The 17057-nt window shown below is 44.7% G+C and overlaps 1 protein-coding gene across 4 annotated transcripts in view; it reads left to right on the top strand.

Moving 5' to 3' along the window:
- Positions 1-17057, top strand: part of ctrip (E3 ubiquitin-protein ligase ctrip) — a 160207-nt gene that overhangs the window by 93900 nt on the left and 49250 nt on the right. For all 4 annotated transcript variants that reach the window (XM_065431586.2, XM_065431585.1, XM_065431588.1 and 1 more), the window contains exons 22-25: positions 2335-2445; positions 5816-5893; positions 9652-9783; positions 11990-12049. In XM_065431586.2, the coding sequence (XP_065287658.1) occupies positions 2335-2445; positions 5816-5893; positions 9652-9783; positions 11990-12049 (381 nt within the window). The remainder of the gene's footprint in view (positions 1-2334; positions 2446-5815; positions 5894-9651; positions 9784-11989; positions 12050-17057) is intronic.

The raw sequence follows: 17057 nt of genomic DNA on the forward strand, positions 1-17057 counted from the left end.
GGCATACCTCTGGCCTCTGAGCACAAAAGCCTCTCCTTTTGCTTTTGTGTACTTGTGAGCAGCCTTGCTGCCTCGTTTTGCATGTTGTTCTTGTGGTGCAGGTTTCTTAGCTCAGTGCATTGTTGTTGCCACACCCTTTTTGTTCACGGTGCTGCACTGAACTAAAGCTGAACTGAACAAAAGAGATATTATGCAATCCCAGGTTGCCCAACCAGCTTCGTCAGCACACCAGAGTAACCAGAATCCGTGAACATAGAACATGTAGGCACTTAGAGTACAAACTTCTGCTACATAGGCACTTCGGGCTCTTAGGCACTTGAAAGGCGCTTCGGGCTGTGTACATCTATTGCTGCCATTCTTGTTGCATTTATCTCTCCAGTCGTCAATCTGCGCAACCCGTGACTGAAAAACGATGGCTTTAAAAGTGTTTGAGGGGCCCTTTAAAGGGTCGCTAAGGACGATGCTAAATCCAGCGCTCGTAGTGGCGCTTAAAACTCAAGTTCTGTTTTCTGCTATGATTAGTAGATTTAACTTTGTGTACTGACTGCAAGTTCTAGGTGAGCCGACAGTCGAGACATTCCAATCTGTGATTAGCATCTTTATTGTAGGGAGCCATCTTGTTTGTGAAGGCTGGTGATGGTTTAGTGAGCACTTTTTTTTTTCCTGTGCAATAAAAAGAATTAGCTTGAAAACGAAACACTGCCTTAAGCAATCGGGCATTGGGATGGTTTAATTCCTGAAAATGCTTTGTAGGGGCCTTTGAAAGCCTTTGAGAACTTGCAATTTTACCCAAAAGCTGCTGCAAAACCTATAGGTCAGTTATGACTGACAAAGGGTTATTTCAAAACTCTTATTTTCATTAATTTGGGAGGAAAAAGGTTATTTACTGGTGAAAATGAGGGCCAAAATTGTTTTCTAAATTTGTGCAGAGAGCTCAATGCGAGTAGGTGAATGCGACGTCGCAAATATCAAAGTAGTAATTGCGTATTCTTGCTATTTTGGTGGAGGAACTGTATTCTAGAAACTCGCTAATGTTTATTCTTTGTTTACTTAAAATGCAGTCTAGTAATATTTTACTGAAAAAAAAAAAGATGATTAAATGGACCTGAGTAGACTGCTCAAAATCCATGGCATTATAACTAGCTGATGTGGGAATTTTAGGGTGGCATTGTCACCCACTCATTTTTATCATTTCTCAATTTACAAACCTGCTCTGATGTTCAATTGCTGTTTAGCTTTTGCAGAAGCATAATTTACTAATACAGATTAATTTCACATTCCTCTTTTGTATCACTGTAACATTGCCAGTGTTATACAAACGGATACATGCATACTTAGCATTTGTGTCGAACTTAGCCAAACGCCTTTACAGCAAAATGACCTGCATAACGATGGATTTTATATGTTGCTACCGATTTCCTGTCCACCATGTGTGCTGCAAGTGTCTACAGTGAAGACCCCTACAATGAATTTGCCTCTCCATCAAAGGTGTATAGGCTACCTCAAGAGCTGATTTATTTTACAATGAACACACAAAGTGGTGTGCACATAGGAAGCCCCCATAGTGAGGGGGGGCACATCGCAGTAGTTGAAATGTCACAGCAAGCGTAAACCGTCGAAGCGTATTCCGTCGGAAGAAGTGTGCCGAAGAAAATCTGCAACTTCTTGGACTAAGTGTCCCTTGAATTCATGTTAAATAATGGTTTTACATTTAAGTGAATAAAATATTTATATATTACGTGCTTAGCTGGTTCAAATGGAAGTAGTACGAAGCCAGATCTTCACAACAGAGGGATTTGTATAACGAAAAATTTTGGAGGTCTCGTGCACTTCATTACAAGGCTTGGCTGTACAGGCTGTCGTATGAATTCAGACATTGTACGAGATCATAACATAATTTTTCGACTTTGTGCCGCACATAAATGTAGCTCTCCCTAAAATTTCACAAATGTCCGTGCACTACACCACTATTTTTGGAGCCAACTGCCTAGTGCTTATAACCTGCTTGGATGCAAAAAAAAATATATGGTCTTCAATTATTCTTTGGCCATATTGCACACCATTAGGGATTGCCAATTAAGATGTCAAGAACCATGTGCGGCTTACAACACAGTTTCTGGTAATTCGTGAGAAAAACCTTAGATTCATTGCCAAAAACTTTTGTGGACTTTTTCTCTCTCTCCTGACTTTTATCATTCACTTGCATACAATACAAATTTTCATTTCATCAAAGAAATTCACTCTAGAAAGGGTTAATAAATGCAGCTAGTGCTACTGTATGCTACTGCGCCTCCTACAAAAGATGGCCTGGTTGTGTGTACCTGTCTGCTGCAGTACAATCCGGATGTGGTGTATGACCACGTCATTCCATCTCCGGGCCCGCTGAGCGCCTTGGTGCAAAAGCTCAATGCCTGTGTGAGCCAGCTGGAACAGTTCCCAGTCAAGGTGAGGTTGAAAATGATGGCTGTTCTGCTTTTACTACGTAGATAGTAGAAACAAACTATTCTATTAAAAAGAAACTAGCCTGGTAGTTTTTGTCCCAAATGCTGCATTTATATGCATAACGCCGACTTTGCTATACAGTGAAACCTCGTTATAACGAACAGTTAAAAAGTCGGAAATTAGTTCGCTATATCCATAATTCGTAATATAAAATTTCGTAAAAAATACATGAAAGAGGAGCGAAATTCAATCAGAGAAGGCACAGCAACTCGAATGATGCTTACTTGGGTCACGTTCATTTATTTACGCACAAAGAACTGCGTTATCGCGGCCTGCTTCTTGGTGTTGATCGCATTCCCTATCACGCCCTGTTCCACAGTTTGCAAACACTCAACAAGGGCAAACCCACTGCCCGCAATAGCACTGCAGTGGCGGCGCAGTAAACTCTACACGTTGAATTATCTCGAGCTTAGTCTTTAACGTCACTGCCACTCTTTTTTTCACATTCATCGCCATCACGCACTACGCACACCCGCGCACCGCACTCGACACGACCACCGAAAGAGCCTCCATACAACGCTACGACGGCCCCGCCACTGCTAACACTAAAACGCAAAAGCAACATTCGATCACGCCGCTGCCGCCGCTGCTGAAGCGGCGCTGTCAGCGGTTGTGAGATGCGGACGATTTCTTTGGCTGTCAACTCTCGATGACGACGTGGCATCTGTGGCGCTGTCAGCGCCTGCGAGGTAGTCGTGAACGTTTGCTGCGCCGCACAACACACTTGTAGTGCAACGAAGCCTGCCGCCTGCTATTAAAGTGAGGTAGGGCTTGGCGTTGCGAAGTTCGTTATATCCGTTTTATGCCAAACCGCGTTCGCTATAGGAAGTTAAAAATACATGTGTTTGACAAAAATATTTCGGAAGAGTTCGATATATTCAATAATTCGTTATATGCGTGTTCGTTATATAGAGGTTTGACTGTATTTGTCTACATTTGACATTGCGATGAAAGTGCTAATCTTTGCACCAAATCGGCTTTTTGCTTGTCCAAAGATCAGTGTTGAAAAGTCAAATGATTGCTTCACCACTGTGCTTGTTAAGAAAGCGAAATCAACGCAGTTCTCTGCAACCCCCTTAGCATGAAAGGCGAGTGAAGCGGAACGTAAATGCTCTGATAAGAATGTCTAGTATCTGTTGCCTGAATATATGTGGGATCACTTGGTGTGTTTCCAATGCATCATTTCTCGTATTTTTCTTTTTTAATCGGGGGGTTACATGCCTGAAGAGGAGAGTTTACATCTTTGGTGAGGACAAACTGACCCACTGTCTGTTTTTGATATGTACAGGTCTTCTATTACTATTGCATCCCACTTTGTAAAAGGGTTTCAGACGTATATTCATCACCATTATCCAAGGTGTTATACCTTGTCTGCAAAGTAATTTATAGAAGGAAATTTCAGCAGGATGTAGTTGCCTATAGTTGAAACCCATTTTCAAAGTTTGGTAGAGGCGAACATTGTAGATTAACTTGTAGAAAAAAGAAAAAAAGAAAGGGAGCTTTGGGTAAGTGACGTGGCAGTTGTTATTATGATGAAATGCAGTTTTTTTCCGAGTGGAAAGCAGAAACAACAACGTTGTAGCAAGTAGTCTGGTGAAAGCGTGAGAATACTGTTTGCCTGAGCACATGATTGCACATTGCAAGAAAGGTTTCCAACAGAAATCATTGGCTTGGAACAGAAGAGAAGACACACAACACACCTGTGGACTAGCAACTTAATGTTTAAGGGGAGATGTGGGTTCCAAAACCAATTTTGTCAATTTTAGTGTGAACTGGATGATATTAAACAGTATTGTTGTTTTTTCTGCTGATTGCAAATATCTAATTAGATTTTGTATATCTGCATTAGAACAAATGATGAAGTTTTTAATACAGAAATTGTCAATTTCTTACGGGACTTTTCAAAAACTTAACTTTGTCAAAAGCAAAAACAAAGTATACGGCCAGAACACCAGAGAGTAGCTCTAGCGGGTGATGCTATCTTTATTGTTCTCAGTGCACTTATAATGAAAAAAAACAACCAGATGTAAACAGAATTGCAATATTTTTGCTAATTTTCATTTGTATTCAGTGGCAATGAAAATTTAGCCGACATTTAAGAAATAAATAGCATCACCGGCTAGATCCATTCGACATAAATATATTGATACCAAACATTTTGCTGGCACTTAAAGATCATATGAAGATCCCCCGTAAGGCAGTGTGTGGTGTCCAAAAAAATGAAGCTGAGAAAAACGAATTTGAACATTCAGTTCACTGTAACTTTGAATGGTCTAACAATATGGCAGTATGAATTGCATCACTATGTAGCCCCGTCTTTCAGCAACAAGTTCATGACATATATATGGCCATTGTGCAAAAATAACACTGAGATATTGGTTGCAACATCATGCATAGTCATTGAAAGCAATGCCAGAAAGCTAGTGCCACGAGCTTCACATTACTATTTTGGTTCCTTGTTGAACAGAAGGCACTGAACAGAAGGCACTGAACAGAAGGCACTGTTGAACAGAAGGCTGCTGATCGATGCATGTGGCACACTTTGTATTGTCGGCAATACAGATCCATATCCTCGAGCAAAGCTTGCCAAAGTAGGCTAATGAGATTTTGACAGCAAAGTTTCGTCCTGTGATGCATTACCTCTCTGTGCTGTCTCATTTCGGAACAACGAAATACTCGCTAAAGCGATTTTTTTTTTTCGTGTTCTCTGCCGATGTTATTGTGAGGTTCAACTGTATTCGATCCGTATTCGATTTTGTCTGAAAAATTACAATTTGCACACTCCCAATTAATTTGCATTTCTACTGATTTTGGGTTTGTTCGTAATACCACCATACCTAAGTATCTGAGAGAATAAGAATGTCAGTTTTCTTATTATATTGTTTTCTAAATAAAAAATATGGAAGGTGTTCATAGCAGTGCCAAAAGTGGGCCGCTCACTATGTTCACCGGTGATAAGTACAATGATCAGTCGAGCATAAGCTCATAGAACATGAGCTAGCCATCAGCCTGGACAGCGGTACACTGGGCTGCGACCATAATTCCTCCTCGAGATTAATAAAACGGTTATTGACCCCCAGCCACCAGCCACTTACAGGTTTCTGTTGTTTTCTGAATAGGTTTTCTTAGTAGGCGCAATATAGGTTTCTATTGCACAGGTTTCTAATATTCTATTTCTACATTCTAATCTGTTGCTAATCTATTGCCATGCGGAAAGTTTTGAGCATATATCAGGGCACTGTTTTACGGTATGTGCTTGTGTGCCTCACCTTTAATGCCTTCTTTCTTTCTCTTCGCCCCCTCCACTTTAAAGGTACATGACCTTCCTGGTGCTGTTGGAGGTGGCCGAGGCACTTCTGCACTCAAATTCTTCAACACCCATCAGCTCAAGGTACACACATTGAGTTGTGGCGTTCAGTCTTGAAGCACGATTCTGTGGCATTGAAATCATGTAGCAAAACACAGATTGGCAGTGAAGCTTTTGTCTTTGGCCTGGCTTGCATGTGTCAAATGCTGTGTCTGCAATTTGACTGCGTGTGTTTTGAGTTTGTAAACACATTTGTAAACACAGCTGCAAACAGAGCTTGTATATGCCTACAATGTATCAGTTCTATCTTTCGTTACCTCCCATAAAGTCTTGTATAGCTCATGCGCTATCTTTATGCATACGTAATGAAGCTCTAAGCTGATGTAAAGCAACAGCAGACAGAGGTGCTTTAATATGGAAACAATGTGAGCACATAACTGAATATGCTCCTACCACGTTTTATGAAAGGAAAGCTTTGCATATGCAGTCAATGTTCAACTTTTTTTAACTCCCTAGGGGCTGCAGAAACGTCAGAAAAATAGGGCAGTCTAAAAAAACGAATGCATGTGTTTAACTGCCCTCATGGGCTCAAATCGCCACAGCAATTTTCAAAAATTGTTTTAAAGACCTGCCAGTACAATTATTAGGTATCTCGGTGCTTATATTGTGATGGGTTCATGGTGCGTTCATGGACATTTTGTCCTCTGACAGTGGCTTTTTTGCATTCTTGGTATACTTCACCACTACTGTACTGCAGCAAAACTTACCTTTGGGACCTGGCAATACGCAATGCTTTAGACTCTTGTTTTACTTTTCACACTTAAATGCCATCAGAGAGGATGATGAAGGCAGAGTTGGTGTTATTGCCGACAGCGATAAACTCTCAAATGAAAAACGTGGCACAGAACATGGAACAGTACTGAGCACCAAACAGCATCTCTATTTCTGAACGTTCACTTGCATTCTCCTGGTTGGCTGGCGCCGACGTTTCGTCAGCGGTCGTCAGCATGGCGAAATGGAAGTGCTACTTGTGAAGACTGCCTACTCAGTGATGTAGGAGGCAATGCGAATGTTCGAAAAGGGAGATGCTTGTGCGATCTCGCTCCAGGAAGCGTGGTAGTGAACATTGAAGCAGCTAGGCCTAACGATGGCACAAAATTACTACAACTGCCAGCAGATCGACGCACAAGATAGCTGGTGTGAGGCTGTGAGATAATGCTGTTTTGGACCTGCAGTTAAGGGGAAAAGTTTGAAAAACCATACAGTGAAGGGCTTCAGCGTCTGAAATTTTATATGGCCTTATACGTTGGGCTACGGGGTACGTAGCGATGCTGCGAAGGTGTCCGAATTATCAGGCATGTCAGAAAAACTTGGGCGCCTGTAAAAACTATCGTTGGCTGTATATACAAATTTAGTGGACCAGCTGTCATGCAAGATGCAGCCTATGCCATTATGTACCATTTGTAGTATAAGACCAGGGACACTGAAGCACATTCTGATCTTTGGTAAGGGAATACACTGCTATTGAAATGATGTTTATCGTTATGGTCATCAATATTCCAGTCTTGCTTTCAAATATTTCAAAAATTTCAAATATTTAATTTTTTTTGCTGTAGTGCAATTAGTCCCTATGATAATTAACATTTTGCTTCCATTGTTTAAGGCCACAATGGAAAATAAATGGCACATTTAAAAATTACTTGTAAGGTATGGTTATATAGCATGAAGAGTAAGGAATGAAGCATAGCAAGCACTTTTTCTAATCTAGCCATTAATAGATATCTTACAGCCCATTGAATACAAGCCCACAAGATGTGTCAACCATGTGGTCAGAGAATGTAGCAAAATAATTTATTTCCAAAGTGAAAACAAAGAATTTGGTTGCTCTACTTCCTAAAGTATACTTTAGGCTCCGTTGCGAGAAAATTAAAAAAAAAAGTTGCATTAAATATGAGGGGCATGTCATCCCGAACAACTAGTTTTGATATTCGCTCTAGACTAATGAAACTTTCAGGTCACATGCAATCTTGTGTGCTGCTTACAAATATGCAATTAGATATTTTTTTCCCAAATAAATAAAGAAAATAGTTTTAATTCCAGAAATTTGGGATGTGATTTGCAAAAGATGTGCAGCAACAAGATAGCTAATGGCAAGCAGGTATGTTCTGGATGCTCAAAGACTGCAAGTTAGCATATGGATGTTTTTATCTGTACTTTATTCAAAGTTATGAATTTATAATGTTGTAGCTTTACATATGTGAATTCTTGGTGATTTTTACAGGATTTCAAGATATTTCAGTGTCTTAAGACACTGTATCATATTTTTCGTGTACCCTCTGACTCGCCAGCATTCGGGGAAAGAAAAATGATGAGAATTGAATGAGTAGAAGGGGCACAGTGCATATTCCACAATTTTAGATTTTAAGATAGCTATACTTGAGAAAAACAAAAATCTAGAAAAACTGGGGAAATATTAATTTCAAGCTTCAAAGCTGGTAAATATTTACAATATAATTAAAAACACAAAATTCTTCCACTGATGTTGACATTAGGCACACGTATAGTCGCGTAACAGGATCTGGAATGCACCAACACGAACTGGCATACGTGCGAGGGGCATGGGAATAGACATCGGCGCATCGTCTGAGGTCTCCGCAGTACGCTACATGTGAAGACAAAGAACTGTGGTTACCTTCACTGCTGCGTTATTGCCAATACAGTACGAGATTGCACGACGCAGTGACATCTCCGATGCTATCTTATTAGCTCATCTCAACCTTGAGAGAACCGCCTTTTTTTTTTTTTTTTTCCCCCGGCGCAGGGAGCAGAGATGGGTTGCGCTTTGCTTTTCATAGATCCGTGCACGGTTTCAAAATTTCTTTTTTTTTCCATTTTTAAGGGAGGGTCGATAAGCCGCTTAGGTTTGCGATACGATTAAGAAACGAATTATCAACAGTTTAAGAAGCCAACCCACTCGCAGGCCTACAGAGAAGCACCGCGCTGGCGGCGACGGGGCACTAGTTGCCATAGCAACAGCCAGTTGGAAGGTGCTTCTCAGCATGCTGGCGCACTGAGCCAATAGGAGGGCCACGTGCATCGTGAGCTTCGTCAGACCGGCCCCTGATTGTTTTACATTTGTGCTTTTTCTATGCGACCATCGTCGGCCAGGATGGCCGACGATGGCGGAAAGGCGGAACTTAGAGCTTTCAAGCGATACCAAGATGGTGGAGCTCAGTGATGGGAAAGGCAAGAAATAGCTCCATGAACTCGGCTGTTTTTATGCGATTTTAAGCTCCTCTTTCGCTGTCCGCACTGACTGAATCTTTCTTTTTTTTCGAACACTTGGAGGACATTTTTGGGCAACTCTTTTTGATACGGTGCAGCTTAGGCATTATAGGGGCCGAAACAAGTAGTTCCCAAAAATCTTTTTTTTTTTCTTCTTTTTTAATGACTCGGGTCCCTCCATAAGTAGAATTGCCTGGGGACGGCCCGCCCCCACGCGCCCCTCCTCCTCTTCTTGAAGTTAGTATGCGGCCTGCCCAGCCCACCCGAAAAATGTTTCCGATTATGCCACTGTCTCCATTGTTCCTGTTAACTATGGGAATTAATGTGACGGCATGCTAGCAGCCTGAAATATAGCTGTGTATACTGAATGTACTAAGTCTTCAGTTGGTAAACTTGTTCAGGGGTGTTTCATCATGCCCAAGTGCAGATGAAATTTGTGTTATACTCACATCAACAACCATTTTGAACTGTCAAGTTTTTATTTCTGCTGCTGTAGCTGGGCTTTTGGCAGCAACAGTGTTCTTATGCATGTGCGCCTGTGCTTGTCCATGTTGCAGTGCAACCTTCAGAGGCATCCATCCTGTTCTAACCTGCGGCAGTGGCGAGGGGGACCTGTGAAAATAGATCCCTTGGCACTGGTCCAGGCCATTGAACGGTACCTGGTAATCCGGGGCTATGGGAGGATACGAGTGAGTCCTCTTTCTGATTTGTACGGGTTTTTCAATGCCTAATTAAACATGAATTGCCAGTGAAACGAAGTGGAAGGTGGCCATACTGTTCAGGACAAAACCAGCATATGTTGCGTTGCTTTTATTAAATATACCGTATTTGCTCGAATCTAGGCCGGCCTTAATTCAAGGCCTCAATAAGTTACCTCGAACGTAAGTTGAACAAAAAAACGAGGCCAGTGTTCACAAAATTAAGACAGCATTTATTGAATATGAGCATGCCGAGCTCATTCTACATCATCATCGCTGCTGTGCTCCGGTAAATGCCATCCTCGTTGCTGCTCGGGCAAAAACATCTGCCATTGCCCCCTCCAACAACAGATGCTTTTCTCTTCAATGCTGAAGTCCCGCCCAGCTTGGAACGTTTAACAATGCTTCTGTGGCTAGCACAACTTTTCGTGTGAAAGTGGCACTATAGTGGCATTGTCTACTTGGTGCAATTACAATAATGCCACACCGCACGTTGATACGACACAGGTCAAAATGGCGACGGCGCTCATGTATTTCAGTTGGCTACTGGTACGGCTAGTAGCGGCTGCGACACTGACTTTTCTAAATGGTGCTAGCGATGCGTCATATTTATCAATAGCCGTAGAGTTTGGTATGCGATAATTTGAAAAAACAAACAAACTATCAACCTAGATTCAAGTAAATACTGTAAGTTTTCAAGGTAACTCTTCCTATGCAAATGAGGGAGGGGGGAGGTAGCTTTACTAATACAAATGTGAATAATGCCCACCATTCACCATGTGCCTGGCTGGTTCTTTAGGATTTGGGAACCGCATACCACGTACGATAAAATTAAGGCCTGTGATAATGAAGCCTAACCAAATGGCCACTTGTTGTTTACATCACTTTTTTTTTTGCATTACATTGAGATTTTATGCATAAAGATAGCTGTACTTGGCATTTGACAGGTAAATGCCATTGCATTCATTGCATGGCATAGATTGTACATTGTCCCTGTGTTCTAGCAGTTAAAAAGCTTCAGAAGAAGGAAAGCCCCTTGTCCAATGGGGTAAAAGTAAAGTAAAATACTTTTGATGCCTGCTTGCTGCCTGAGTTGTGTATATAGGGAATATTATTTTCTTTCTTTGGGTGTAGCAGTGTTTGCACCGCTTGTGCGTTGCAGATTTTCAGCCACTTTCTTTGTCTACATAAGTCGAAATACGAATCCTTTTTGTTTAGCTAGAAGGCAATTCAACCACGCATAATGTTATTGGTCGGCATCCGTTTTACCCTTGACTATGAGCAATCCCAACCAGACGTGTTTTCGTTGCATTGTTGCATTGTTGCATTGTTTCCAGCTTTCTACTGCTTTATGGTCAGGTCCATTGACTCATTTTAGGATTTTGGGGGTGAGTTGTTTGCTGAAAAAGTAGGCACTTCATAAAATAGGATACAGGGTTCGCAACTGCTAATAACAATGGGTTTTGTGTTAATATTTTTATATCTGTACAGCCAAGCCCACCTATAATGATCCCAGTTATAAAAAAATGCTTGGTTATTACGAGGGTAGCACTTTGGTCATAATTTTAATATGGTCTATGGAAGTGTGTCTTGGATAGAACAAACATGCTGCTGCAGTGTGCTTTTTTATAGCAAATGTTAAAGTACCCCTCTTTCACATGAGAAGGTGCCATTCTTCTTACATGCTTGCTGTTTGGCGTCTTCCTTCATGGTGCCTGCCTGGCCTTGAATGCAAAAATACCTCTAGTTTTCGAGATGGCACCACCCTCCTTTACATGCCTGTTTGTATTGTGCTTTTCTGTACTGCGTGCAGTCCCTGGGCACAAGACAGTTGGAAAGCGAGGTGCACCAGATTTTTGCTTTTTCTCGTCATGGTGCAAGTCTGTGCTTTTGCCGCATTTGGCAAGTGGCAGATGACAGCCGTTTGTCATAGGCACTTGCCTGCTTTGAACAGTTTGGAAATCTCAGTTATTTTGTCAGAATTAAAAAAGTAAAGAAATCTGTGCGATGTTTTTGGAAACATTAAAAATTTCTTGTCATTATGATGGCTCATTCTTGCATGTCCACTTAGTTCAAACACTGGGCTGTAACGAATGCATGCTGCATGTCCACGATGTTCATTATGTGTGAGCTTGACTGTATACAATTTCTTTGCAAGTGTTTCTAAATCCCCTTTTCTCCTTTCTTTTAATTGCAGGATGAAGATGATGGTGGTAGTGATGAAGAGAATTCTGACGAGGACATTGATGATACCATGGTACGCTACGTTTTCAGGTTTTTCCTTTACTTCAGTCTCTCAACACTAGACCTTTGCTTTTCAGTGACTGTATTCCCTGCTAGGCTTGTGCACATATCTCTCTGTGCAGTATGGCAAGGCTGTTTACATTGTACTTTGTTTGACTTGTTCATTTATTTATTTGCTCATGCTAAGGGTTCATGTACAACTAGTTGCACCAAAGTGAGGCACATGGGGTGCACTTTACAAGAAGTTCCAGCTCAACTTTGCACATTCAGATGCTCGTGAAATGCTCCAGTGCAGTCATTAGTTAACTGCTGAACAAGTACGAATGAACTTTGTTGTATGGGAAAAACAAAAATAAATAATAACTTGAAAAATCTAGTGAACATAGTCAAACGTCTGAAAAGAATGTTCCTGGTTTACTCTGCACCAAAAGCATGTGTATCAGTTTTGTAAACTGCACCTCTTACCGTATTTACTCGAATCTAGGCTAGTCCCGATTCTAAGCCAATTCCCGAATGTCCAAAGCCAGAAAAAATAAAAAGAAACTTGCCTCGAATGTAAGCCGAACAAAAAAAGTGAGGACATCATTCACAAAATTAAAACAGTATTTAAGATGAACATGCCAAGCTCACTCTGCGTCGTCTTTGCTGCTAGACTTGCACGCTTGCGCAGACAGTCGGACAGTGCGGCACGGCTTGTATGCATCGAAACGCGGCGCGATCTTTGTAAACAGCACCTCTCCGTTATTGTGTGCTTATCTTCCTTATTGCCATCGTCTCATTGCAGCACACACAAAAGGTGCCTCCCATTGCCCCCTCCAACGACGGACGTTTTTCTCATTGATACTGAAGTCCCGCCCAGCTTGAACGTTTAACGATGCCTCTGTGGCTAGCACAACTTTTCATTTGTGGCATCGCCTGTTTGGTGCCCTTACGATAACGCTACGCTGCATGCCGATACTTAGTGACGATATCCTTACAACACAGGTGTCACGATCGATGATACGCCACACGTGGTCCCGAACTACCGCTTTATTTCCCGAACGCCAACCTTTCGCACCACATAACCACACTCCGAGTTCTCCCGTTTGGCACTCTCTCCCCGCACGCTCGCACGCTCTCGCCGCTGTCCTCTCCACACTCACGCCACCTGTTCGTCGCTCAGTCAACTACCGTCGATCCCGCGCCTGGCCCCCGAGAACCGTGGCTCCTCGTCGCGGGTCTTGGGCTCGCTTGTCGCGGGTCTTGCGCGTCACAACTCTCCCCCCCTCGAATCGTGAAGCTGTGCTGGTAGGGAGGAGCCATGGCTCATGGTAGAGCATCAACTGATCAGCATGGGCAGTAGTTCGATGACGTCCTGTAGCAGGATCACTCAAAACAAAGTTATTGTCACCTAATCGTTTGATTACACAATAAGGTCCACTTCGCCGCGGTGCCAATTTCGCCGAAACGCCCTTGGCCGCATCACTCAAGGTATGGGAATCCAGGAGCACAAGGTCACCCTCTTTGATGGTTGTTGGCCGACGATGACGGTCGTAACAGGATTTCTGCACCTTCCAAGCAGCTGCCTGATGTGACCGAGCATACTGGAGGGCCTCTCCAAGGCACCGCTGGAGTTCTGCAGCAAGTGCATGGTGTGCTGCTTTTGGAGGCTCTGTGTCCTCCTTGTCACTTGTAGGTTCCCATGGGGTGCGCAACTCGCGGCCGTAACACAACAATGCTGGAGTATATCCGGTGACAACACTATCGGCAGTACGCATGGCAAGGGCGATCTCAGGTATATGCCGGTCCCAGTCTTTGTGGTTGGAGCAGTATGCCCGTAGACACTGCTTAATTGTTCCATTGTGGCGCTCCACCATTTGGCCAGCCGGCCGGTAAGGCACTGTGTGACGATCTTTGATGCCCCAGTGTTTCAAAAGGTTGCGCCATAGTGTGCTAACAAAGGGCTTGCCATTGTCACTGGTGATGGCCACAGGTGTGCCATGGCGGCAGAAAACTTGCACCATGCACTCCAGTATTTTTGCGCTTGTTGCTGCTCGTAGAGGGAAAAGCTCTGGGAACTTCGTAAATTTGTCAATAACTACCAGCAAGTATTTGTGGCCCCGGGGTGTAGATGGCAAGGGCCCGATAATGTCAACACCGAGCTCTTCCATGGGTGATGTTGCCCACTGACTGCTCATGAGGCCCTCTGGTTTCTTGCGCCGAGCTTTTGTGCGCTGACAGACAGTACAGCATTGCACATACTTTGATATGTCTGCTCGCATGCCCAGCCAGACGAATCGTGCAGCCACACGCCTCAGAGTTTTGAAAAATCCAGCATGGCCTGCGGTGGGATGGTCGTGGGCCACCTTCAGTGCCAGCTGCCGCAAGTGATTAGGTAACCATGCTACCTTCTGGTTGCCTCTTTGCTGAACCAGCAATCCACTCGGCTGCAGTTCCGTTGTTTCGGCCAGATCACGAAAGAGGCGATGATCAGGGTCCGAACTTGGGAGCTGAGTCCCTTGGACCACTGCCTTCAGCTTTAAGAGGCGGTCATCACGAGCCTGTTCTTGTACCAGCTGTGTTGTGTCACTCAGCAGTGAAGAGTCAACCTCCGAGGCCACAGCTACTTCCTCAAATGTAATTTTGCCTTCAGGTTCTGGAGCAGCAATGGGGAACAGCGTCTCATGTAGGTTTTCACTTGGGTTGTCTTCACACTGGAGAGGGGCTCTACTCAAGGCATCAGCGGGTATGTTTGCCAGCCCTCGTCTGTGCTTGATTCGGCAGTTGAAGCCCTGCAGCCGAAGAACCCAACGCTTGACCCTGGGTGAAGCTTGGTCGGTATTAAACATCCATGCCAGGGAGGAGTGGTCACAGTGTATCTCAAACTCCGTAAATTCAAGATATGCCCTGAACTTGTCCACTGCCCAGACTACTGCCAGGCATTCCCACTCCTGGACAGTATAATGGCTCTCGGCTGCTGTAAGGACTCTGCTAATGAAGGAAACAGGCTGCAGACCATCAGGGCCAGCCTGCAGTAGCACAGCTGCAATGCCAATGCCACTTGCATCTGTCTCCACCACAAAGGGTCGATTTAGATCTGGGAGGCTTATAACAGCATCCTGAGCTAAGGCCTGCTTGAGTGCAGTGAAAGCCTGTTCTTGGCACTCCTCCCACTGCCATGGCTCGTTCTTCTTCAAAAGGTTGGTCAGTGAATGTGCCGTCAGTGAAAAGTGAGGGATGAAGTTTCTATAGTAGCCGGCAAGTCCCAGGAAGGCTTGCAGCTGCTTAACTGTACTGGGTCTTGGGTAGTCCAGCACTGCACGCACCTTGTCCTCATCTGGTCTGCACTGCCCAGGGGAGATGATGTGACCTAAAAACTTGAGGGACTGACGGCAGACCTGTACTTTATCTGGATTAATCGTAAGGCCAGCACCCTCAATGCGTTGTAGCACTTCCCTAACATGTTCAACATGTTTCTCCAGTGTCTCTGAGTATACAAGGACATCATCTAAAAATGCCATAGCAAAGTGGTGATTGATTCCCTGCAGCACCCGGTCCATTAGGGTTTGAAAAGTTGCTGGACCGCCTGCCACCCCGAAGGGCATCCTCGTAAATTCAAATGTACCTTGATGGCAAATGAAGGCCGTTTTAGCTATGTCAGCCTTGCAAACAGGAATTTGGAAAAACCCTTGGGAGAGATCAAAGCTGGAAAACCACATTGCTCGGCCCAACTGCGCTAGCAGCCAGTCTGTTCGAGGCATTGGGTAGGCAGGTACTCGGGTGCGTGCATTTAACGGACGGTAGTCCACAGCGAGCCGGTAGCCTCCAGACTTCTTTGCAACGAGCACAGGGGCGCTAGTCCACGGGCTGGTGCTTCGTCTTATAAGGCCCTGTTGTAGGAGGTCATCCACACAGCCCTCAATGATCTTCTGCTTCTTCGCATTCACTGGACGTAGCTTGCATCTCACGGGCGCACTGTCCCCCGTGTCAATGCGGTGCTGAGCCAGGGTGGTACATCCCGCAACTGTAGTAAACAGATGGCTAAAGTCATCGAGAACTTTACTCATGCTTGGGTGTAGTTCCCTGGTGCCAGCCTGATGCATGTTCTCTATGCCTGGAACTACAAGCACTTCTTCAAAGAGGCTGTGCAAGTGGTACGACTCTCCATCTTCTATGGCAAGTGCTGTCGCTGGGTCCTTTTCGCGCTTAGCAAATGGCACCATGCACTGTGGATCGGTTCCAATCGTCCACCCACCCAGCGATACATGTAAAGAGATGCCTGTTGCTGTTAAAAAATCTCTGCCCAGCACAATGTCCCGACACAAGTCTGGCACACACAGGAAGCGTTGATTGCGACTGCTTGTGGCCCACTTTATTTTGCATTTGAGGGAAGTCGTTGACTGAGACCAACCTGTTGCCAGGCGGAGTGCTTGTTCCAGTGTCTTTGGTTTGGCGCCCGCCTCGACCGCTACCCTTGCCGCCGGCAATCCAAGCAAGCTCACACTCGAGCCTGTGTCCAATAGGGCCTGGAACGTCGTCCTCCCGATCTGCACTTCCAGGAGAGGCTCCTTGTTGCCGGCCAAGGCCGCTACTTGCAGCGCAGTCTCGTAGGTGCTTGCCGGTGCAGCACCTACCGTCCCCCGTTTCCCGTACACTGAGAGCGGATATGTCCGATCCCGTTGCATTGGTAGCAGCGGGGTGGGCCGCCACGCCGACCTGTAGGGCACTCGCGGGCCATGTGACCAACGCCTCCGCAGCGATGGCAGTTGAATCCTCTCTGGTCACGCGGCTGGTACCTTTGCTGCTGTGACGGCGTTGGGAGATGTGGCGTCCTTGTGGCGAATGCGGCCAATCCGTGCAATTGGTCTCGGTGGTAGGAGGGCTGTATCGCCGCGGGGTGCAACGGCCAGGGGGATGCCGCCGGCGGATACTGGAACGGCGCGGCAGCCGCTGTGGTCAACCCTCCGGGTTGTGTTCCCGGCACGCCGGCCACGTTTATAGTCGATTGGAAGGCCAAGTCTCTCGCGACTTGGTCAGTCGGG

This window comes from Dermacentor albipictus, chromosome 1, assembly GCF_038994185.2.
Source record: "Dermacentor albipictus isolate Rhodes 1998 colony chromosome 1, USDA_Dalb.pri_finalv2, whole genome shotgun sequence".
Lineage (NCBI taxonomy): Eukaryota > Metazoa > Arthropoda > Arachnida > Ixodida > Ixodidae > Dermacentor > Dermacentor albipictus.